Source organism: Eumetopias jubatus, unplaced genomic scaffold (assembly GCF_037043125.1).
Source record: "Eumetopias jubatus isolate StellerSeaLion01/CBP00866 unplaced genomic scaffold, mEumJub1_p1.0 scaffold_7, whole genome shotgun sequence".
NCBI classification, from domain to species: Eukaryota; Metazoa; Chordata; class Mammalia; order Carnivora; family Otariidae; genus Eumetopias; species Eumetopias jubatus.
The window spans coordinates 90220672-90247439 of NW_028274813.1; the positions used below are offsets into that span (position 1 = coordinate 90220672).

Consider the following 26768-nt stretch of genomic DNA (forward strand, 5'->3'; position numbering starts at 1 on the left):
TAGAGCAGCCCCTCCGGCTTCCCTAAAAGTGAGAACTTCCCTGAAAGATCGGGTCACACTAACAGTGTGACTCTGCTCTCCATAGCTCCATATCACCACCTTCCCTGTCATAGTCCCAAGTTCAAATTCTTGCTCTTCTCCCCAGAAGAAGAAAATGATACTTAGGTACTGAGAGAGAAGTGGGACAGAGGAAAATGTGTCTGAGGGAATCTTCTGTGCAGTGCTCACAAGACTAGGTAGGTTTACCTGCAGCCAACAAATGATTGCAAAACGAGGATCCCTAGGTTTCAGACTCTCGGTGACTTGGGTCTACTCTTGTTTATTTTATTTTACTTTTTTATGTTTAGAACCCTGTTTTGCCTCTTAGGATAAATATATAAGGAAGAATCCATTTCTCCTATATGTATGCCATTTTCTACTAAGGTTTTCATAATCATCTCAATATTTACCGTATTTTGTGAGCTGTATTGGTGTGATACAGCCAAAAGTAAAGAGACATCTCTGTATGCCGTCTCTGGGTCACAAGAGAACAAGTGGACTGGTTTCCATGACAGCAGTGAGGCCAGAGGGATGAGATGGAGCAAAGACAACATGAGCTTGTCCCGTACCTTCTCCTGAGCCTGTTGCTCCTTTTCAGTGGTCTTCCTGAGAGCTGACTCCAGACCATCCTTCTCTCTGCACACTTGCAGGTAACATTCTTGCACGGCGGCCATCTCCTTATTCGTCTTATCTAAGTCAGACCTTGGATACACAACACCGGCAACTAAATGACCGCAGAACAATACAAGGGTTGCAGAATAATTTCCCTCTCAACTATGGAACAGGAGAATATTGTCTCTACAGCTTAAAGGGCAGCTACACTCTCGTTCTTACCTAAGTTGCAAGCGAGCCCCCTCATAAACTTCAAAGAGCTGCTGCTTCTCCAAAGCCTGCTTTGCTAACAGGCTTTCCCGTATCTGCGCTTTCATGGCTTCATGGTGCTGTTGGTAAGTCCTCTCACACCTAGAAACAGAGAGTGGACAGTAGAATCTAAGGTAGTACCCAGCATTAGTAGAAACACCAAGATGAAGTAATTGGTTTCTTTTTCTTCCTTTCCTACCCACTTCCAACCTCTGATGCAAATTGTAATTAAGGTCAGGTTGGTTTTCCCCAACCAAAAGTGGTAATAATTCCCAATGGATGAGCTTAAAGAATCTTCAAAATTTTCTTCAAATGTTTCTAGAGAAAAATTAGAAACTGGGATATGAGAATGCCCCAGTCCTTCAGATAATAGTCTTTGGTTGAGGACTGTTTATAAAAAATTAATTGAAATAATAGGGTATAGTTCCAAAATTCCAAAGTATCTATATTAAACATAAATACTAGCAGTACCCAACTCACAAGTAAGTTATGTTCCAAAAATCTGTTTCCAAGTTTATGATTTGGTATTTGGAAGACATACTCCCTCCCACAGATTTCTTCCTTATAAAGAATAGTTTCCCAGTCTATAAAAACCATAAAGCTATACTATTTCAATGAACTACAGTTTTGATGGTGCTATAGAACCCAACCCATTACATAACATCATTCCCATGGAAAATGGGTTCCGAATTCTAATTTGAGAAGCCAGGGACTCCTCTTCTTCAGTCTAAGATCTCAGCAGGGAGGTTTCACTCCATAACTTCTCTTGAATTTTTTTTTTTTTTTTAACATGGGGAGATGGGGGATGGAAGGTGGAGGCAGGCATTTGACCTCTATATAGACTTTACCTATCCACAGCCTCCTGTTTATCACGGTCAAAATCTTGTACCATTTGTCTCATCTGACTACATAAGTCTTGATTTGTATTTCTCAGTTTTTCTTCAGTTTTTTTAAGTTCCTAGATACAGAAGAATAAAGTAGTTAGAGGAAATAAACATTTTCACTGATTAGTCCAAATCTTTTAATATCCTCTGTGCTTTAGCTCTACCCTGTAACACTGATGTATCATTTTCATAATTCTACAAAGTCTCTTTAAGCCTTGGAAGAGTATAGATTCATTTATTTGACAAGTAGCTTTCTGATAGCATTAAGACTTAAAATTTTGGGGGCATCTGGGTGGCTCAGCCGTTAGGCGTCTGCCTTCGGCTCAGGTCATGATCCCAGGGTCCTGGGATGGAGGCCCGCATCGGGCTCCCTGCTCAGTGGGAAGCCTGCTTCTCCCTCTCTCACTCCCCATGCTTGTATTCCCTCTCTCGCTGTCTCTCTCTCTGTCATATAAATAAAATCTTTAAAAAATAAATAAATAAAAAAGACTTCAAATTTTGAATTCATTTTGAAGCATATGGAATGAAAACATTTAACCAGAGAAGTATTAGCTAACTGATGTCTAAAAATAAGTCTTAGAATTCAATAATCATCACAGCTATATAAATAAACAAGGTTTAACTTTTTGGTCAAGAGAAGAACACCTCTAGTAGCCATGTTTCTCTATAGACAGGGAACTGGAATTACACTAATTTACCTTCTGATAAAACTACTATTTCATGACCAATAAAGGGAAATGACTGGAATCCTTATTCACCTACTAATAAAGCTGTCTACTAAATCACATTGCCTCTGGATTTTTGAAAAGTCTGTTATATCCTTTGAATTTAGTGAAGTCATAAAAATTCTCACAAAATATAGGAAACTTTTTTAATCACCTGATTTTGTTGTTGTAAAATGTGAATTTCATTTTTAAGTCGCAGAATGTCATCTTTGACAATGGTATCAGAAGTAGAAGAGCCAGGCCACAATTGATTAGTTGGGTTTTCTGAGGTCTCTATTTTAGTCTAAATGTTAAAAAGAAATCAAAAGTTTTTCAGGTTTTTAAAAAATTCCAAGTTCTGCTTTTGAACTAATTTCATACTTACAAAGAAATTGCAAAAACAGTGCAAATAATTTCCATATAACTTTTATCACCGCCCCCAAATATAACCATAGTACAATGATCAGAACCAAGAAATTAACAAGGATACAGTACTACTAACTAATCCACGGACTCTATACAAAATTCTCCAATCTTCTTCTCATGTCCTTTTTCTAGTTCAGGATCCAATCAACAATTCCACATTGCATTTAGTTGTCATGTCTCATTAGTCTCCTTCAATCTAGCGACAGTTCAGTCTTTGTCTTTCAAACCTATGACTTTTTTTTAAGAGTGTCAACTAGTTATTTTGTAAGATGTCTTTCAATTTGGGTTTCTCTGATATTACTTCATTATTAAATTCCGGTCATCCATTTTTTTTATTTTATTATGTTATGTTAATCACCATACATTACATCATTAGTCTTTGATGTAGTGTTCCATGATTCATTGTTTGCGTATAACACCCAGGGCTCCATTCAGTACGTGCCCTTTAATACCCATCACCAGGCTAACCCATCCCCCCACCCCCTCCCCTCTAGAACCCTCAGTTTGTTTCTCAGAATCCATAGTCTCCCATGGTTCGTCTCCCCCTCCGATTTCCCCCCCTTCATTTTTCCCTTCCTACTTTTTTTTTTTTTTAACATATAACGTATTATTTGTTTCAGAGGTACAGGTCTGTGATTCAACAGTCTTACACAATTCACAGCGCTCACCATAGCACATACCCTCCCCAATGTCTATCACCCAGACATCCATTTTTTGGCATGAATGCCACAGAAGTGATGTGTGTACTCTTCAGGAAACACATGATGTCAATGTGTGTCATCACTGATTATGATCAATAAATGAAGGTGGTGTCTGCAGGCACCTTCACTGTAAAGTCACAATTTTTCTACTTATTAGGAATAAGAAGCTTATGAGGAGAGACTTTGAGACTATGCAAATAGTCTATTTTTTATCTTACACCAAGTTTAGCATCTATTTCTGTACTTATTTGTTTGTATAATCAGTATTAGCTCATAGATCTGTGTTTTATTCAACAGGTACAATTTTTAAGGCTCATGACAGACTTCGGCAAATTGTTTCCCACAAGGTCATGCAATGTACACTGTTAGATAGTCTGAGAGAATCTGTCCGACTCTCTTTGCCTCCATGGCAGTGCTATCTTGAAATAATTACTGTAGTTGATGGGGTAAGGGTAGCCAACAAGTGCTTTCATTTGCATTGCTTGCATTGTCATCACAGTAGAACCTCTTACATACCTTTACTTGTTTCTCATCTTCCCAGATCTGCCTGTTTATATGACTTTTCCTTTTCCTCTCACCTCTGAGTGTCTTCCTTATGTACCTTTATGAGCTCTTTATTCATTGTGGGAGCCACAGAGATTTTTTTTTTTTTTTTTAAATATCTACTCCATTTGACTGGTTGGTTTAGGTATTTACCTGAAGTCTGAGCTCTCTTTCACAATGTCTAAAAAATATCCTGTGTCAAGATTCATTCTCCTCATTGGGCAGGTAATGTGCATCTCACTCACGTGCGGGGTGACAGAACACCAAGGCTCTGGTTCAGTCTTCCAATTCAGAGCCTTCGCTTTTCTCTACAGGGAGACTGCTCCAGTTGTTGACTTTCCCCTTTCACTTGCCCCCACTGCCCAGAAGCCACTGCTTCTACTCTAGTCAGAAAAGAGAAGAGCTACAAATACCTACTGTTACCGTCTCTCCAGATGTAGGGGTACTAATCAGACTTTCAAGGATTTTACTGACTCATTAGAATGGCTTTCATTTTTTTAACTTGTTCTCAACTTTTTAAAGTTTATGATACTCATTTGTGCTTCCTTCCCCACCGGCAAGTTTTTATTACTATGGAATGAAATGACTGAAAATAACATCATACTGATACTTGGGAAAACAATTTTCACAGCTAGCTATTACACTGTTTTGACATATTATCACACTGCAGGCCCACAAGGACTAGGTACTTGTACCAATCAGCACAAAAGCCCTTAGGCAGATCTTTAAAAAGGAAAGGACCACTTGAGCGTTACAATGAAACTTCTTTCCGAAGTTGGAATACTAAAGACATTACCTACAAGAAAACAAGACACGTAATACACCAGTTCTCACATTATCTTCCTAATTCCTATGTCTAAAAATATTCTGGCTAGGAATCTTCTGAGCTGGCTACTGAGCACTGCCTATCAAGTACCTTGGAATCAGAGTATGGTTTTAACCACAGCTCGTGGTTAGGTAATGATCTCTACTGAGTATCAGATACAGAAAGGCCTCTGTGTTCTATTATTATGCTAACAAAAAAATCAGTGTGGATATGGGTCCTGACTGCTAGACTGATCTTCCTAAGAACTTTACTACATTCTACCTTAATGGCCCAGTTGTTCAGTTGGAATGAACGGCACAGGATTTGGTCCACCCACAATCAGTGCACAGTGCTGCATATGGACAGGCTCCTAATCTTCATCACTTATGATCCTGGAATGTCAGAGAGCAGCGCTGTTTGAACAGTCAGATGGTATGAAAGCAAAAACAACAGACTCCGTGATAATCTTTAATTGTTCTGTACAAGATGGATATGAGCAAACACAAAATATACTACAAGGTTATAAAGCAATAAATACTTTTAAATGTTCATAAAAGAAACATGCCAAGGAAGATTACATAGTAAATATTTTTGCTTGCCTTTTCAATACTTAGGCTTTAAGAAAGGATTTTGATGACCTAGTTCTCTTTAAAAAAATATCCAGGGAAGTTTAAATTGACATGTTCTTTCTCTTAACATCTCTATAGCAAGCAGAGAAGCTCAATATTATTTCATTAACCTCAGGATTTAATGCCAGTTATGATATTATTCCAAAAATTGATATAATATCTATATATTTGTGGCTTCAAAGATTCCAGAAAGATTGAGCTTACACAATATAGACTTTTATTCACATGCCCTACTCCTTAGTTACACCAGTTTATTTCTATATCCTTTCATATACTTTGGCTCAAGGCTGAAATGTTTCTTCCTACCTCTCTTCTGCATTTATCCCTCGGGACAGAGATCAAACATTCCCTCCTTAAAGACCTCACGAAGGCTTGCCTTACCATCTCCCCTACAAACATGCCTGGTTAGTTATTCCTTCTCAGAGCACCTTGTGACTAGTATCATCCTTATTACACAAAGTTATACATGTCCATCTCCTTACAGATCTGTACTGTTGAATATGGTCACCATTAACCGCATATGGTTATTGAGCACTTGAAAAATATCCATCGACAGATGAATGGATAAAGAAGATGTGGTACACACACACAATGGAATATTAGCCATCAAAAAGAATGAAATCTTGCCATTTGCAATGATGTGGATGGAACTATTCTAAGGGTATTACGCTAAGTGAAATAAGTCAGAGAAAGACAAATACCATAGGATTTCACCCATATGTGGAATTTAAGAAACAAAAGAGATGGGGAAGGGAAGGAAAGATAAAATAAGATGAAAACAGAGGGAGGCAAGTCATGAGAGACTCTTAACTATAGGAAACAAACAGGGTTGCTGGAGGGGTGGTGGGTGGGGCGATGGGCATTAAGGAGGGCACTTGAAGTAATGAGCACTGGGTTTTGTATGAAACTGATGACTCACTAAATTCTACCTCTGAAACTAATAATACAGTGTATGTTAATTAAATCAAATTTAAATAAAAAATTAAAAAGAAATGTGTCTTGTCCAAATTGAAATGTGCTGTAAGTGGACAATACATGTTAGATTTCAAGGACTTGTCACAAACATAAAAAATGCAAACCATCTCATTAATAATTTTATATTGATTACATACTAAGAAGATAATATTTTGAATATACTGGGTTACATAAAATATATTATTAAAATTAATTTCACCATTACTTTTACTTTAATGGGATTACTACAACATTTTAAATTACATATTACATATTTCAATTGGATAGTGCTGTTCTAGATTCTAAATTCCTTCAAGGAATGGCCATTGTTTCTTTCCACTGAATCCCACAAGACCTTGCACAGAGTAGCTTTACAAAAAAAAAAAAAAAAAAGCTTAAGCAGAACGATTTGCTCTTACTCCATATACCTCCCAACCCTGCTTTCTAATGTTACAGACTAAGTAGAAAGCTCATTAGAAATGTGGGAAATAAGCAAAGGCATAGTTTGAAGGTGTCCATGGGCTACTTAGATGACTGTCAACTTGAGTGTTTATCTAAAAAAAATACCTGTTGGTTAAATTACTACTTCCTCCAGCTTCATATTCCTCATCTGTAAAGTGAGGACACTAACTGAAGGATATAAAAGTGGAGTCAGTGATTATGACTTAAGTGGTTTCTGTGCCTTTCCCACTCATAACACCACCACTACATAATTAATTTCCTTATATAGAATGATGTTTATTACAGGAACATGGGCCAGAGAAACCTCATAGACAAAATGCTGAAAGATCTAGCTGTGGAGAACTTTAGACTAGAACACTGTTGGTACAAGCCAATCTTGAGGAAATACAGATACTTTGTTATGTAGACTGCTTCCTTGGATTTATGGTAAAGGAATTTTACCTAATTAGCATCTCATTTACGAGATGCCAAGAGGAACTAGAAAATATACTTTATGTGGCATTCCCTTCTTTATACTTTACTCCTAAATAATGTCAAATGAAACCCTGGAAGACAAAGGTTTGATTTAAATGGGAAGACTGTAAGCATTTTCTTTATTAAACCTTTTAAAAATGTGTTTTTGACTCTACAGATTCTACAAACCTCAACCGTAATGCTTTTTTCATCTTTCTCCGCTTGTTGGAGAGCTTCCATTTTCTTACGACAGTCTCTGAGATCATTTTGTAACTGAGAGACCAGATGACGCTTCACCGAGTTGCTCCCCAGCAAACGCTGCACTTCTCCCTTCAGCTTCAGAATGACCTCATCTTTGGAAAGCTCGTCCTTTGGCTCTTCTTGCTGTACAATGCTAATGGAGAAATTATCATATTTAATGTTAAAGCAAGTAACAAATCAAGCATGGTTAGTCCTTGAAACTAACCGCAGTTGTGACCATATTTTGTGACCTATACAACTATACACTAGTATTTCAAAGACAACTTTAAGTTCTGTCATACACAAGGGTATCACCCTTGCTATGTCCCCATATACAGAAGTCTATTCATTAGAAGACTATTATTATGCTTAGACCACCTGCCTCACTGAAAGGAGTTCAACCATGTGAACTTCAATATGGCATGCTTTTTTTGCTTTTGGTTAAGTTGCATGCTGCTGTATATGTATGCCCTTTATGACCCTAAGAGAAACAACACGAAAATAAAGGAGGCAGTGAAAAGTAAAATAGTCATCCTAACAATTTCTGTATCTTTTTTTTTTTTTAAAGATTTTTGTTTATTTATTTGACACAGAGAGAGAGCACACAAGCAGGGGGAACAGCAGAGGGGGAGGGAAAAAGCAGGCTTCCCACTGAGCAGGGAGCCCGATGCAGGGCTCGATCCCAGGACCCTGGGATCATGACCTGAGCGGAAGGCAGACGCTCAACCAACTGAGCCACCCAGGCGCCCCTGTATCTCTTTTATTTATACACAAGTCTGGGTGGTTATCTGAGCAACTGGGGCAAAAATAACAAAAATAAAACCATGCTAATTTAATTCCAACTTTAGTTTCAATAAATTTCAAAACGGGAATGAGATGAGAATTCTGCTCCTTGCCATAATAGATTAAAAGTACCAGATTTCTCTTCCTGCCTTAAAAAACAAGAAAACCAAATAAAATATATGAAGTGATCGTTTTCAATCATTAGACAACAGGCAGGACACCATAATGATCCTTCAGAAAAGGAAAACAAACAAGGTGAGTCCTATGATCCTTCCTGCTTTCTCCCTGGGAAATTTCCAGCCTGCAGCACAGGGCGAGAAAAGCCAAAGACTGCCTAGCAATCTCACCAAGTTGCAGAGTTCAGTTTGGGAAGGACAAAACGGATAGAATTTGATGAGAGAAATACTATGGGAAAGGTAAATACACAGAAAAAGAGCTCTAAAGATCTGTATATCCGTGGGAGACTATTACTGCAAGGCCAGGGAAACCACAGGAAAGGAATAGGGCTGGGAATACTGGGGGTTCCAATGAACCATAGTGGAAAGACCTCCTAATTCACAAAATATCAAATACTGCCTTAGCAATGGGGCCAAATTAGCCCCAGGTTAAATAAAGGCTGCTCTAAATCTGACCTAACAAAACCTATAAAGCAGCCTTAAAAGGACCAAATGGATTCCAGGAAACTTAAGTGTGCCACAGCAAAAGAATAACAATATTTTTATAAATACCACAAAATCTAACATCTCAAACATATAATTCAAAATACCCAGCATCCAGTCAAAATTTATGAGGCATGCAAATAAGGAAAGAAAATATAAACCATAACCAGGAGAAAAATCAATCAATAGAAACTGACCCAGCAATGATGCTGGCAGTAGAATTATATTCTATATGTTCAAGGTAAGAAAAAAAACATGAACACAATAAGAAATAAATGATATAAAAATGACTCAAACTGAACTCTGACTAAATGTTATAACATCTGAAATGAAAAATATCCTTGATGAGATTAACAGCTTATTTAATATTGCAGAAAAGATCAGCAGACATAAAGACATAACAATAGAACCCTACAAATTAAACACAGAAAGAAGACTAAAACAGAAATATACTGAGCATGTTAAGTTTTCTAACCCCATTATAACTGAAATCCCAGAAGAGGAGAGAGGAACGGGACAGAGAAAAAAAATTTATTTTTTTAAAGATTTTATTTCAGACAGAGAAAGCAAGCACAAGCGGGAGAGGGGCAGAGGGAAAGGGGGAAGCAGACTCCCTGATGAGCAGTGAGCCCAACAGAGGGCTCAATCCCAGGACCCTGGGATCATGACCTGAGCTGAAGGCAGACGCTTAATGAACTGAGCCACCCAGACACTCCCCCAATTTTTTTTAATGACCAAAATTCTATTTGATGAAAATTAAAATCCTATTAAAACCTATAAGCTCAATGAATCTCAGGAAGAAAATGAAGAAAACCACCATAAGTTATATTAACATCAAATTGCTGAAAACCAAGATAAAAAGAGAGCACAGGAAGACTCCTGGAGAGGAGAGAACCAGAGAAAGGAGTCATGAATTCTGTACATAAATGTGTACAAGCCTTAGTCTAAGCCCTGAACTATGCATGCACAGAACAGACCCACAAACCAGCAGAGCAAATATTTGGAGAATTTAACTGAAATTTGAACCACACACACAAATCTCACAATTACTAACTTTTGAGTTATGCATACAAGGACAGATCCAAACCAATGTGGCAAAGGCTTGGACAAATAAACTGAGATTTGAAACACCTATACAAGTTTCGACACACATAAAAACGTCTAACTAATACAGGCATACCATGGTGATATCGCTGATTTGGTTGCAAACCACCACAGTAGAGCAAATATTGCAGTAAAGTGACTCAAATGAAGTCAACTAAGTGAGCAACAGCATTATGTCTAAAAAACAATATACAAACTTTAATTAAAACATGCTTTATTGCTAAAACATGCTGACCATTGTCTGAGCTTTTAGTGAGTTGTAATCATAGAAAATAGCTCAAGAGAAATTATCCAATATGAAAACAGAAAAAAAAATTGGAAAAAAATGAAGTGTCTCAGGAACTGTGGGACAATATAAAAAAATTTAAATTGTATAATTGGAGACCTAGCATAGGAGAGAAGAAAGAAGCAGGGACAGAAAAGATATTTGAATAATGGTCAACATTTCACAAATCTGGTAAAAGACATAATAAATTCACATTTTCAATAAGCTCAGTGAACCCCAAATGAAATGAACTAAAAAAACCAAAAAACATTTAAGACACATCTTAATCAAAGTGCTGAATAGGGGGAAAATATCTTGAAAACAACAAAAGAAAAACAACACATTACACACAAGATAATGGTCCAAATAACAAAGATTTCTCTTCAGAAACCACCAACGGCATAGACAGTGGAAGAACATATCTTTAAAATGCTGAAATAAGGGGGCGGAGCAAGATGGCGGAGGAGTAGGAGACCTGGATTTCCTCTGGTCTCAGGAATTCAGCTGACTAGGGATCAAACCATTCTGAACACCTACGAACTCAACAGGAGATCGAAGAGGAGAGTAGCAACAACTCTCTGAACAGAAAAGCAACCACTTACTGGAAGGTAGGACGTGCGGAGAAGTGAATCTGAGGCTATATTCGGGAGGATAGATGGCGGGTGAGGGGGCGTCCGTCCGCCGCTTCTGGCAAGTGATAGAGCCGCGGAGCACAAAATCGGACCTTTTAGAAGTTGGCTCCGCTGAGGGACGTCACTCCAGTGGCTAAGCTGGGGGTGGAACCCTCGCGGGACAGTGTGGTCTCAGGACCCTCAGGGTCACAGAAAGACCAGGGGTGCCTGAGTGCAGCGAACTCCCAGGTATTGGAGCGGGGAAGCCGGCTGCAGAGATGGAGCCGAGGCATGGGCTCTCAGCTCGGGGTTGCCATAAACTGTGATCCGCCGCCCAGTCGGGCCACTGCTCCTCCAGCAGGGACCCAACAAACGGCAGAGCCGGGGAGACTCCCCTTCCTCCCCCAGGAGGAGCGGCGCGGGAACGCACCACAGGGATCTGCTGGGTTTGGCGACTCCACACGGGGTCGGGTGCCAGAGATAGGAACGCTCAGTCACAGGCCGGGTGAGCACGGAGTGCGGCCAGAGACCAGGGAGACGGGAGTGACTGCTTTTCTCTGGGGGCGCACTGAGGAGCGGAGCCCCGAGTTCTCAGCTCCTCCGGGTGGAGAATGGGAGGCCACCATTTTCACCCTGGTCCTCCAACGCTGTACCGAGAGCTTGCAGGGAACAAAAGCTCCTGAGAGCAAACCGGAGCAGCTTAACGCAGACCGACAAGGGCGGGGCAATTCAGCCTCCGGCAAAGACACTTGGACACCACGGCAACAGGCCCCTCCCCCAGAAGATCAGCGCGAACAGCCAGCAAGCCAAGACCAAGTTTACCGATCAAGGAGAACGGGTAAACTCCAGCAAAGGAGAATACTGCACATAGAATTCATGGCTTTTTTTTACCATGATTAATTAGCTCATCAAAGTTAATTTTTTTAACTGTTTTTTTTTTTAATTTTCCTTTTTCCCTTTTTCAACCAACATCTTATCAATCCCTTTTTTTAAAAAAATTTTTTTATTTTTCATTTTTAGAGTCATATTTTGTCCCTTCATAGTAGTTACCCTTATTTTTGGCATATATATATATATATATAAGTTGTTGTCTCTTGAAAATTTTGAGATACAGTTTCTTCTAACAGATCAAAATATACCCTAAATCACTAGTGTATGGCTTTGTTCTAGTCTCCTGCCTGATCACATTCTCTCCCTTTTTTCTTTTTTTTTTTAAATCTTCTTTTTTCAAACAACTTATCAATTCCTTTTATAAAATCTTTTATAATTTTCATCTTTACAGTCATCTTCCATCCCTTCATTGTATCAACCCTTATTTTGTACATATATGTCTTTCTTCAAAATTTTAGGAGGCACTTTTTTCTAACAGACAAAAATACGCCCAAAATCTAGTGTGTGGCACTGATCTATGCACTAGCCTAATCATATTTGATCATATTCTGCTTTTTTTGTATTGTTCTGTTTTTGTTCTTATCTTTTTTTTTCTTTGTTTTTTCTATTTCTTTTTTCTTTCTTTCCCTTTCTTTTCCCCTGGTTTCAGGTCTTTTCTGAATTGTATACAGTATATTTGCTGGGGACGTTGTTAACCTGTTAGCATTTTGTTCTCTCATTCATCTATTCTCCTCTGGACAAAATGACAAGACGAAAAAAATCACCTCAGCAAAAAGAACAAGAGGTAGTGCCATCTGCCAGGGACCTACTCAATACGGACATTAGTACGATGTTGGACCTAGAGTTCAGAATCATGACTTTAAAGATACTAGCTGGGCTTGAAAAAAGCATGGAAGTTATTAGAGAAACACTTTCGGGAGAAATAAAAGAACTAAAATCTAACCAAGTCGAAATCAAAAAGGCTTTTGATGAGGTGCAATCAAAAATGGGGGCACTAACTGCTAGGATAAAAGAGGCAGAGAGAGAATCAGTGATATAGAAGACTAAATGATGGAAAATAAAGAGGCTGAGAAAAAGAGAGATAAACAACTACAGGATCACGAGGGCGGAATTCGAGAGATAACCAATAGCATAAGACGAAACAACATTAGAATAATTGGGATCCCAGAAGAAGAAGAAAGAGAGAGAGGGGCAGAAGGAATACTGGAGCAAATAATAGCAGAGAACTTCCCTAATGTGAGGAAGGAAACAGGCATCAAAATCCAGGAGGCACAGAGAACACCTCTCAAAATCAATAAAAATGGGTCAACACCCCGACATCTAACAGTAAAACTTACGAGTCTCAGAGACAAAGAGAAAATCCTGAAAGCAGCTCGGGAGAAGAGATATGTAACCTACAATGGTAAAAACATTAGACTGGTAACAGACCTATCCACAGAGACCTGGCAGGCCAGAAAGGACTGGCATGAGATCTTCAGAGCACTAAACGAGAAAAATATGCAGCCAAGAATACTATATCCAGCTAGGCTGTCATGGAAAATAGAAGGAGAGATACAAAAACTAAAGGAATTTGCAAACACGAAACCAGCCCTCCAAGAAATACTGAAAGGGGTCCTCTAAGCAAACAGAGAGCCTAAAAGCAGCATAGATCAGAAAGGAACACAGACAATATACAGTCACAGTCACCTTACAGGCCATACAATGGCACTAAATTCATACCTTTCAATAGTTACCCTGAATGTAAATGGGTTAAATGCCCCAATCAAAAGACACAGGCTATCAGATTGGATTAAAAAACAAGACCCCATCAATATGCTGTCTGCAAGAGACTCATTGTAGACTCAAAGACACCCCCAGATTGAAAGTGAGAGGGTGGAAAACCATTTACCATGCTAATGGACACGAAAAGAAAGCTGGGGTGGCAATCCTTGTATCAGACAAATTAGATTTTAAAACAAAGACTGTAATAAGAGATGAGGAAGGACACTATATCCTACTTAAAGGGTCTATCCAACAAGAAGATCTAACAATTGTAAATACCTATGTCCCTAACATGGGAGCAGCATTATATAAGGCAATTAATAACAAAAGCGAAGAAACAGATTGACAACAATACAATAATAGTGGGGGACTTTAACACCCGCCTGACTGAAATGGACAGATCATCTAAGCAAAAGATCAACAAGGAAATAAAGACTTTAAATGACACAATGGACCAAATGGACTTCACAGACATATTTAGAACATTCCACCCCAAAGCAACGGAATACACATTCTTCTCTAGTGCCCATGGAACATTCTCCAGAACTGATCACATCCTAGGTCACAAATCAGGTCTCAACTGGTACCAAAAGATTGGGATTATTCCCTGCATATTTTCAGACCACAATGCTTTGAAACTAGAACTCAATCACAAGAGGAAAGTCGAAAAGAACTCAAATACACGGAGGCTAAAGAGCATCCGACTAAAGAATGAATGGGTCAACCAGGAAATTAAAGAATTTAAAAAATTCATGGAAATCAAGGAAAATGAAAACACAACTGTTCAAAATCTTTGGGATACACCAAAGGCAGTCCTGAGAGGAAAGTATATAGCAATACAAGCCTTTCTCAAAAACAAGAAAGGTCTCAAATACACAACCTAACCCTACTCTAAAGGAGCTAGAGAAAAAAACAGCAAATAAAGCCTAAACCCAGCAGGAGAAGAGAAATAATAAAGATCAGAGCAGAAATCAATGAACTAGAAACCAAAAGAACAGTAGAACAGATCAACGAAACTAGGAGCTGGTTCTTTGAAAGGATTAACAAGATTGATAAACCCTTGGCCAGACTTATCAAAAAGAAAAGAGAAATGACCCAAATCAACAAAATCATGAATGAAAGAGGAGAGATCACAACCAACACCAAAGAAATACAATTATAAGAACATATTATGAGCAACTCTATGCCAGCAAATTAGATAACCTGGAAGAAATGGGTGCATTCCTAGAGATGTATCAACTACCAAAATTGAACCAGGAAGAAATAGAAAACCTGAACAGACCTATAGCCACTAAGGAAATTGAAGCAGTCATCAAAAATCTCCCAACAAACAAAAGCCCAGGGCCAGATGGCTTCCCAGGGGAATTCTACCAGACATTTAAAGAAGAATTAATACCTATTCTCCTGAAACTGTTCCAAAAAGTAGAAATGGAAGGAAAACTTCCAAACTCATTTTATGAGGCCAGCATTACCTTGATCCCAAAACCAAAGACCCCATCAAAAAGGATAATTACAGACCAATATCCTTGATGAACATGGATGCAAAACTTCTCACCAAAATACTAGCCAATAGGATCCAACAGTACATTAAAAGGATTATTCACCATGATCAAGTGGATTTATCCCTGGGCTGCAAGGCTGGTTCAACATCCACAAATCAATCAACGTGATACAATACATTAACAAAAGAAAGAACAAGAATCATATGATCCTCTCAATGGATGCAGAAAAAGCATTTGACAAAGTACAGCAACCTTTCTTGATCAAAACTCTTCAGAGTATAGGGATAGAGGGTACATACCTCAATATCATAAAATCCATCTATGAAAAACCTACAGCGAATATCATTCTCAATGGGGAAAAGCTGAGAGCTTTTCCCCTAGGGTCAGGAACGCGGCAGGGATGTCAACTATCACCACTGCTATTCAACATAGTATTAGAAGTCCTAGCCACAGCAATCAGACAACAAAAAGAAATCAAAGGCATCCAAATCGGCAAAGAGGAAGTCAAACTCTCACTCTTTGCAGATGATATGATACTGTATGTGGAAAACCCAAAAGACTCCACCCCAAAACTGCTAGAACTCATACAGGAATTCAGTAAAGTGGCAGGCTATAAAATCAATGCACAGAAATCAGTGGCATTACTATACACCAACAACAAGACAGAAGAGAGACAAATCAAGGAGTCGATCCCATTTACAATTGCACCCAAAACCATAAGATACCTAGGAATAAATTTAACCAAAGAGGCAAAGGATCTGTACTCAGAAAACTATAAAATACTCATTAAAGAAATTGAAGAAGAAACTAAGAAATGGAAAAACGTTCCATGCTCATGGATTGAGAGAACCAACATTGTGAAGATGTCAATGCTACCTAGAGCAATCTACACATTCAATGCAATCCCCATCAAAATGCCATCCACTTTTTTCAAAGAAATGGAATAAATAATCCTAAAATTTGTATGGAACCAGAAGAGACCCCGAATAGCCAGAGGAATCTTGAAAAAGAAAAGCAAAGCTGGCGGCATCCCAATTCCGGACTTCCAGCTCTATTATAAAGCTGTCATCATCAAGACAGTATGGTACTGGCACAAAAACAGACACATAGATCAATGCAACAGAATAGAGAGCCCAGAAATGGACCCTCAACTCTATGGTCAACTCATCTTTGACAAAGCAGGAAAGAATGTCCAATGGAAAAAAGACAGTCTCTTCAACAAACGGTGTTGGGAAAATTGGACAGCTACATGCAGAAGAATGAAACTGGACCATTTCCTTACACCACACACAAAAGTAGACTCCAAATGGTTGAAAGACCTAAACATGAGACAGGAGTCCATCAAAATCCTAAAGGAGAACACAGGCAGCAACCTCTTCGACCTCAGCCGCAGCAACTTCTTCCTAGAAACATCGCCAAAGGCAAGGGAAGCAAGGGCAAAAATGAACTATTGGGATTTCATCAAGATAAAAAGCTTTTGCACAGCAAAAGAAACAGTCCACAAAACCAAAAGACAACCGACAGAATGGGAGAAAATATTTGCAAATGACATATCAGATAAAGGGCTAGTATCCAAAATCTATAAAGAACTTATCAATCTCAACACCCAAAGAACAAATAATCCAATCAAGAAATGGGCAGAAGACATGAACAGACATTTTTCCAAAGAAGACATCCAAATGGCTGACAGACACATGAAAAAGTGCTCAACATCGCTTGGCATCAGGGAAATCCAAATCCAAACCTCAATGAGATACCACCTCACACCAGTCAGAATGGCTAAAATTAACAAGTCAGGAAACAACAGATGTTGGCAGGGACGTTGAGAAAGGGGAACCCTCCTACACTGTTGGTGGGAATGCAAGCTGGTGCAACCCCTCTGGAAAACAGTATGGAGGTTCCTCAAACAGTTGAAAATAGAGCTACCCTACGATCCAGCAAGTGCACTACTGGGTATTTACTACAAAGATACAAATGTAGGGATCCGAAGGGGTACGTGCACCCCAATGTTTATAGCAGCAATGTCCACAACAGCCAAACTGTGGAAAGAGCCAAGATGTCCATCGACAGATGAATGGATAAAGAAGATGTGGTATATATACACAATGGCATATTATGCAGCCATCAAAAGGAATGAGATCTTGCCATTTGCAACGACATGGTTGGAACTGGAGGGTGTTATGCTGAGTGATATAAGTCAATCAGAGAAAGACATGTATCATATGACCTCACTGATATGAGGAATTCTTAATCTCAGGAAACAAACTGAGGGTTGCTGGAGTGGTGGGGGGTGGGAGGGATGGGGTGGCTGGGTGATAGACATTGGGGAGGGTATGTGCTATGGTGAGCGCTGTGAATTGTGCAAGACTGTTGAATCACAGATCTGTACTTCTGAAACAAATAATGCAACATATGTTAAGAAAAAAGAAAAAGAAGAAGATAGCAGGAGGGGAAGAATGAAGGGGAGTAAGTCAGAGGAGGAGAGGAACCATGAGAGATGATGGACTCTGAAAAACAAACTGAGGCTTCTAGAGTGGAGGAGGGTAGGGGGAGGGGTTAGCCTGGTGATGGGTATTAAAGAGGGCACATTGTGCATGGAGCACTGGGTGTTATGCACAAACAATGAATCATGGAACACTACATCAAAAACTAATGATGTAATATATGGTGATTAACATAACAATAAAAAATTTTTAAAAAATGCTGAAATAAAAGAACAATTGATCCAGAATTCTGTAATCAGTAAATAAAAGGACATGGTCATATAAGGAAGCTTAGAAGAAATGCTCAAGAAAATTCTTCAATCTAAAGGAAAATGTTATCTATAAAAACAACTACAAGACATTACTGGAGAGAAACTAAAGAAGACATAAATAGAGAGGTACAACATGTATGTTCTGAAATTGGAAGACTCAATTTTTTTCTTCCTCCAGCTTTATTTAGGTATAAATGACAGATAGCAATTGCTTAAGATGTCAATTCTCCCCAAATTGGTCTATAGATTCAACATAATCCCAATTAAAACTCTAGCAGACTTTGTTGTATAAATTGACTAGGTAATCATTAAATTTATTTTGGAATGCAAAGAACTTAGAATACTCAAAACAATTTTGAAAATAAAGTTGAAGGACTTGCCCAACACATTTCAAGACTTACTGTAAAGCTATAGTATCAAGAGTGTTACTAACAAAAAGAATAGGGGAACAGAATGGAGAGTACAGGGGCGCCTGGGTGTCTCAGTCGTCAAGCATCTGCCTTCAGCTCAGGTCATGATCCCAGCATCCTGGGATCGAGCCCCACATCGGGCTCCCTGCTTGGTAGGAAGCCTGCTTCTCCCTCTGCCCACTCCCCCTGCTTGTGTTCCCTCTGTCACTGTGTCTCTCTCTGTCAAATAAATAAAATCTTAAAAAAAAAAGAATGGAGAGTACAGAAACAGGCCACAAATGGTCAACTAATTATCAACAAAGAGATCAAGGCAATTTAATGAGAAAAGAGAGGTTTTTCTGACAGATGGTGTTAGATCAACCGGATACTGATATGAAAAAAACGGACATCAATCCTTACCTCATACCATACTAAAAAACTAATTCATAATGAATTAAATGTAAGAGGTAACACTATCAAATTTCTAAAGTCCTAAGAAAATTTTTGTGACAGTTATATTAGAACAAAAAGCCATGAACTCTTTTAAAAAGAGATAACTGATAAATTTGAATTCATAAAAACTTAACTTTTGCTCTTCAAAAGATACATTAAGAACAAGATAAGGTAAACCAGAGTAGAAGAAAATATTCACAACATATATATCAGAGAAAGGGCCTATATCCTGGAATAAATAAAAACCAAACGACATATACAAATGGCAATGAAGCACATCAGAAAAAAAGAAGAAAGGGAAAAAAAAGCACATCAAAAGATGCTTAGGGACGCCTATGTGGCTCAGTCAGTTAAGCGTCCAACTCTTGATTTCGACTCAGGTCATGATCTCAGAATTGTGAAATTGAGCCCAGGGTTGGGCTTCGTCCATGCTGGGCCTGAGCCTGCTTAAAATTCTCTCTCTCTCCCTCTGCCCCTCCCCTCCCTCATGCACATATTCTCTCTCTCTCTCTCTCTCAAAAAAAAAAGATGCTTAGATCGTTGGTCATTAGGTAAATAAAAATTAAACCACAATAAGATTATCACTACATACACACTACAAATACTCAAGTTAAAAAAGATTAATACCACCAAGTTTTAACAACAATGTAGAACCAACAAAAACCTCAGACATTGCTTCTGGTAATGCAAAATAGTACAGTCAGTTTGAAAAACAGCATTCACACTATCAATACCCAAATAAAAGAGAGGAATTCTAATGTAACCTTAAAGAGAAAGCAAGTTGGAGCATAAGTGAAACAAAAAAGCTACAATTATCTCCATTAGCAAATGATATAATTATATGAGAAAAACCTAAAATATAATGGAAAAACTACTATAAACAATAAGAGAATTGAGTAACAGGTTACAAAAAAAATATAGAAATCATATGTACAAACATTACTCAAGAAGAAATAGTAGAAATGAATACCCTACTTACTATTACAAAAATAAAATATCTAAGCATCACTTTTACAAGAACTGTGCAAAAACCTAAATATAAAAAAATTCCAAAAACACTCTTGAGAGACAAAAATAGATTTAAGCAAATGAAAAGACATGCTATATTATTGGATAAAAAAATTCAACATCATAATAATATCAATTCTCCCTAGGTCAATGTATATGTTTAATGTGATCCTAATAAAAATATTCTCAGGATTTTTTCCTAGAGTAGAACAAGTTAATTAAAAAGTTCATTTGCATGTGTAAACAAGCAAGAATAATCAGAAAAACCCTAACAGAGACAGCAATTCCACAGAGATAATAAAACTGAAGTATAAAGCAAAGCATTAAAGCTTTTAGAAGGCAGCACAGGATAACAGGAAAGGTTGTGTTTTTGTTTTTTTAAGTTTATTTATTTTAGAGAGAAGGTACATGAGTGCATGAGCAAGGGGAGAGACTGAGGGAGAGAGAGAAAATCCTTGAGTCAACTCCCCGCTGAGTGCAGAGCCCGACGTGGGGCTGGATCCCAGGACCCGGAGACCATGACTTGAGCCGAAACCAAGAGTCTGCCACTTAACCAACTGAGCCACCCAGGTTCCCCAACAGGAAAGATTTCTTAAAGGAAACATAAAAAGCACTAACCATGATTGATAAATTTGACTAAAACTAAAAAACTTCCATTCATCAAAAGACAAATTAAAAGGTTAAAAAGTGAGAAGATATTTACAATACATGTAACCTTCAAAGAACTCATATCTGGAACAGATATTAAAAAAAGAAAAAACTCCTACAAATCAACAGAAGACATGCATACACAAACACAAAGTCATTTAAAAACCAAAGAGGGAGACGAACAAGTCACACACACACCCCCCACACCCAAAAGCCAATAAAGTTTTTCTCAATGGAGCTCAATCTCATTAGTAATCCAGGATAATGCGAATTAAAACCACAATAAAATATCACTACACATTAAATCTCTGAAAGTAAAAAACTTAAAATACCAAGTGTCAGGAAAGAGACAGAGCAACTAAGACTTTCATACAATTCTCGTGGAGATGTAAATTGGCACAACCACTATGAAAAACAGTTTGGCATTACCTGTTAAAGTTGAAATACATGTACTACAAGCAATTTCACCTCTAAGTATATACCCAACAGAAATGTATGCACATTGTACTAGGAAGTAACATTAAGAATCTATAGTTAGTAGAATGGAAAATAAACTGGAATAATCATACAAATAAAGATACTAAATATTTATATATATAAATGAATGAGCTACAGTTACATGCTACACCATGAGTCTCACAACAAAATGTTAAGTGAAAAAAAGTATAAAGAACACCTATATATGTGAAAAACACACAGCTAGCATTCATGCTTAATGGAGAATGACTGAATGCTTCCCTATAAGATGAGGAGCAAAACAAGAATATCAGTTTTTACCACTTCTATTCAACACTGTACTAGAGATTCCAGCTGGAGCAATTAGTCAAGGAAAAAATAAAGGCATCCAGATTGGAAAGAAAGACATAAAATGATCTCTATCAGGTGACATGATCCTATACCTAAAAAATCCTAAGGAATCCACTAAAAAACTATTTGAACTAAATTATTAAGTTCAACAATGTGTCAGGATACAACATCAATATATATAAAATCAATTGTGTCTCTATATACTAGGAATTAACCATCTGAAAATAAAATTAAGAAAACAATTCAGCAAAAAGAATAGCCAAAGGGATAAAATACTTAGGAGTAAATTTAACAAAAACAGTATATGATTAGTACACCGAAAACCACACACACACACACACACACACACACACACACACAAAATACATTAGTACACTGAAAGAGATTAAAGAAGACCTAAATCAATGGAAAGACATCCTGTGTTCAGGAATCAGAACCCAATATTGCTAAGATTGCAATACTACCCTAACTTGATCTACAGACTATATGTAACCCCAGTCAAAATCTCAGCTGGTTTCTGTATAGAAATTGATAAACTGATCCTAAAATTCATATGGAAATGCAAGAGACCCAGAATAGCCCAAGCAATATTGAAAAAGAAGACAAAGTTGAAAGATTCATAGTTCCCAATTTCAAAACTTACTACAGCAAGACAGTATGGCACTGGCATAATGACATATATATCAATGGAACAGAATTGAGAGTCCAGAAAAAGATCCTCATATTTAGAGTCAATTCATTTTTGACAAGGATGTCAAAACAATTTTGGTACTGGGACTAGATATTCACGTGCAAAAGAATGAAGTTCTACATCACATCATATAGTAAAAATTAATTCAAAATGAATCCAAGACCTAATGTAAGAGATAAAACTCTTGGAGAAGAAAACATAGGTATAAATCTTCAAGACCTGGGGTTAGAGAATGGTTTCTCAGAAAATCAAAATCACAAGCAACCGAAGAAAAAATATGTTAAGGTGACTTCATAAAATTAAAGACTTTTGTGCTTCAAAGGATGCTATCAAGAAAGTGAAAAGAGAACCCACAGGAGAAAATACTTACAAATCATATATCTGACAAGGGACTTGTATTCAGATTACATAAAGAACTCTCAAAACCAATAAAAGGACAACCCAATTTTAAAATGGGTAAAAGATTCGAAGACATCTCTCCAAAGAAGATATACAAATGGCCAATAAACACAGTAAAAGATGTTCAACATAATTAGCCATCAAATAAAAACTACATCATTAGCAAGTCAAAGCCAAATAGCAAGTGTTGGCAAGGATATAAAAAAATTGGAACCCTCATACATCACTGGTGGGAATATAAAATGGTGAAGCCACTTTGGAAAACAGTATGACCATTTTTTGAAATGCTAAACATAGAATTACCACATTACCCAGCAATTCCACTCCCAGATAAAGAGTTGTCCTTGAATAATATGGGTTTGAACTGCACAGATCCACTTACACATGGATATTTTTTTGATACAGTACAGTATCGTAAATGTATTTTCTCTTCCTTATGATTGTCTCAACATTTTCTTTTCTCTAGCTTACTTTAACGTAAGAATAAAATATATAATACACATAACATACAAAATATGTGTTAATCAACAGCTTATGTTATTGGTAAGGTTTCCCATCAATAGCAGGCTATTAGCAGTTAAGTTTTTGGAAAGTCAAAAGTCATATGCAGATTCTCAACCACACAGCAGGTTAGGGTCCCTAACCTATGCACTGATCAAGGGTCACTGTATATCTAAGAGAAATGAAAATATATATCCACACAAATTTGTGCACAAGAATTCCTAGCATTATTCATAATAGCCAAAAAGTAGAAACAACTCAAATGTCCATCAGCTGATGCATGAATAAGTCAAAGGTGATATATATTCAAACAATGAAATATTATTTGGCTACAAAACGGAATGAGGCACTGATACAAGCTGCAACATGGATGAACCTTGAAAGCATTATGCTAAGTGAAAAAAGCCAGTTACAAAACACCATATACTATACAATTCCATTCATGTGAAATGTATAGAAATGTATAGATGAGGCAGATCCATAGATTATCCATAGATAATCCAAGGTAGATTAGTGATTGCCTGGAGCTGTGAGGACAAGAAGGGGTAATGAGGAATGTAGATAAAGGGTTTCTTTTTTGGGATGTTGAAAACTTTAAACAGGAAAACTCTCAGCACCGGCTAGGACACACAGAAATAGGTATTGCCATATGATGTGGGTAATAATCAAATTACAGAGCTGCTTAGCAGTACGTATCAAAAACCTCAAATACATGCACACCTCTTAGGATATTCACCCACATCTTAAAGAAATAAAGATGTGGGGGCGCCTGGGTGGCTCAGTTGGTTAAGCAACTGCCTTCAGCTTAGGTCATGATCTCAGGGTCCTGGGAGCTGAGCAGGGAGCCTGTTTCTCCCTCTCCCTCTGCCCCTCCTCCCTGCTTGTGCTCTCTCTCTCTTAAATAAATAAATAAAATCTTAAAAAATAAATAAAAATAAAAATGTGCATAAAGACATGACTACAAAGATGCCTGTGATAATATTGCATTACTTATCATAAAAAAATTAAAGTGTATTACTGTAGTTCCTTCATCCACATATCCATCAGTAAACATACACAAAAATGGTTATTGTCATCTATAGATTTCAGAATATAATTTTAAAAAACACATTATCAAACAATATATTCAATATTATTTTATCTTTTAGAAATATACAAAACAGATAATGTGGAAATTACACACCAAAATGTTAAAAGTGGTTTTCTTCATGGGAGGTGAAATAAGATGATGTTGCTTTTACTTTTCTTCTCTTTTCTTTATTTTCTAATTTTTCCATAATAAAGGAAAAAGTTACTTTTGAAAAGAAATAGTTGATAGTATGTACCCTTAATATGATGTGATAAAAATGGCACCTCATCTCTATGGTCTTCCTCCACAAAACCCATGAGAAAAATATAATCATAAAAGAAACATCAAATTCCAAGAGGGGCTTCCTACAAAATACTTGACCGGTACTTCTCAAACTGTCAAGGTCATCAAAAACAAGGAAAATTAAGAGGAACTTAAGGAATCATGATTCCTAAATGTGATGTGGTATCCTGGATGTAATCCTGGAACAGAAAAAGGGCATCAGGCAAAAACTAGGATATCTAAATAAACTATGGACATTAGTTAATAATAACACGTCAATATTAGTTCATTAATTGTAACAAAGGTTCCAGGCTGGTGTTAAGATGTTAATAGAGGAAAATGGGTGCAGAGTATAGGGAAATTCTTTGCACTAATTTTTCTGGTAATCTAAAATTGTTCTAAAAAACTAAAAGGTATTTCTAAAAAGAGAAATAATAGTATCTTGAGTTTAATTTTTACTGTTCTTCAGTTTCAGAACACAAACACACACACATACAGAGAGACAGAGGGAAAGGGAGAATGAATAAAATATTAGGGTTTTTTTAAACATTATATTATAAAAGGAGTTCCTTACAATACACTATATATTTATCAATACACACATCTGTATAGGTAATAGATATGGTGTAAATATGTCTGTACAGATCTCATCTACTTAAACCACTCCTATTTACACAGAAATAGAAATACAAGATAAAAAATATAATTCACAGAAATAGAATTACATAAGAAGTATATATTACAATGCATCTTCATGTACCATAAGATGTGGTGAACCTTTAGCAGAAGGCTTATTTTGCTCAGTTAACAAATTAGGCATCCCTAATTTCTTTTCTTACTGAATGCTGACCACTAAAATAGCACATCATGTACTCCTAGAGGGAGCCAAGTCAGAGAGCAGAGAAAGTGCTTGCTAAAATAATTTTCTCTTCTTTCCCAAAAGGGAAAAAGTCAGCAGTGGTGACCAGTCCTGCTGAGCCCCATGGAAGTCAGTTCCCCTAAGTCCAAATAAACTGTAGTCCCTTATGAAGCCTGCTGAGAAGACCAAAGGGAAAAGGCATTCCACTTGTTAAATGTTTATTATTTGAGCTTCGCAGCCAACTATAATAAGGGAGAGGGAAGCTGTCTGCAAGCTGCATGCAGATTTAGCTACTCAAATTCCATGAATGTGAAATAGAACACTGAGCTTAAACCCTTAAAATTTACTAGGCAGTAGCTTGAGGGAGGTGGTAGTTGAGAATAAAAGCTTGGAGCTGCTAATATTTGGGTCAGTGATTTGAAAGCAGCTCAAGTCAACAAAGAACTAAAATTCTCGACACTGGGAAAACTGTGGCTTTCTCTTGTTCTAAGAATCACAATCCAGCAGAGAAAAGGTACAAATCTCTTCTCTCCTGTATCTCCTCTCACTTTGATCTACGAATAAATATTTTTACTTTTTCCTCAAAGCTGAATTCTTATCTATTAAACTGCTGGTGGGTGGGACCACTACAAGCTAAACCTTTTTTCACTAATCCTGTGATTTACAGGATGTCTTCTAGCTGAATCTCAATGACCACTCACTCCGTCCTTATTCTCCACCTTCCCAGCTGAATGTGGCGGAAATCCTTTTACCAAGATAGTGACGTGATGTCTCGGGTTGGATATATCCACAGGAATGTGCTTTATATTACAGTAGGATTTTGGCTATGAGTACTAATTAAATATCAAGGGCAAAAGCAGAATACATTTTAGTATATATCATGATGAAGTAAGTCTACTTGAAAAAATAAAACATATATTTTTATATAACATGTATGTATTATTTTCCAAATTCCCAGGCTAATTATAGCTCAAATTAAAATAAAGTAATAACAAACTGGAGAAAAATCTTTTTTGAGATGAACTGAATCTTTAGCCATCTAAAATACAAGACATAGGAAGAATGAAGTTGAAAGTAAAAAGGTTTGACTGTCATGTAAATACGAACCAACAGATTTACAGTAAAGTTTTGGGCTCAAGGACTGGTTCTGCTGTTAATGGTCCGTCTTCTTGGGCAAAAAAGTTCAGCCCTTTGAGCTCCAGTTTTCCCAACCCTAAAATGAAGATACAGATCTGATGTCTCAAGGTTGAGATGAGGACCAAAAACCTTTTACGAAGTATATGTTGAATTAAAGAGAATTAATATGAAAACTGGATCAATGGTATATTTTAACCAATCATCTACTAGATAATAATAGGAATAACTATCAACAATTAAATGTCTAATATGTGTGGGGCGCCTGGGTGGTTCAGTCAGTTAGGCGTCCAACTCTTGATTTTGGCTCATCACGATCTCAGGGTGCTAGGATCCAGCCTTGTTGGGCTCCATGCTCAGCTGGCAGTGTGCTCAAGAGCCCCTCTCTCTCCCTCCCTGCCCCCCCTCCTCCACTTGTGCACTAATAATTTTTTAAAAAATTAAAAATAAATGCCTAATATATGCAAGAACATATTATATGAGGTCCTTTATATTT

At 37.4% G+C, this 26768-nt stretch overlaps 1 protein-coding gene across 1 annotated transcript in view; it reads right to left on the minus strand.

Moving 5' to 3' along the window:
* CEP152 (centrosomal protein 152) overlaps positions 1 to 26768 on the minus strand; it is a 94296-nt gene that overhangs the window by 35331 nt on the left and 32197 nt on the right. The window contains 5 exon segments of the mRNA XM_088024781.1: positions 609 to 741; positions 874 to 1002; positions 1749 to 1858; positions 2664 to 2792; positions 7651 to 7855. Of these exon segments, the coding sequence (XP_087880907.1) occupies positions 609 to 741; positions 874 to 1002; positions 1749 to 1858; positions 2664 to 2792; positions 7651 to 7855 (706 nt within the window).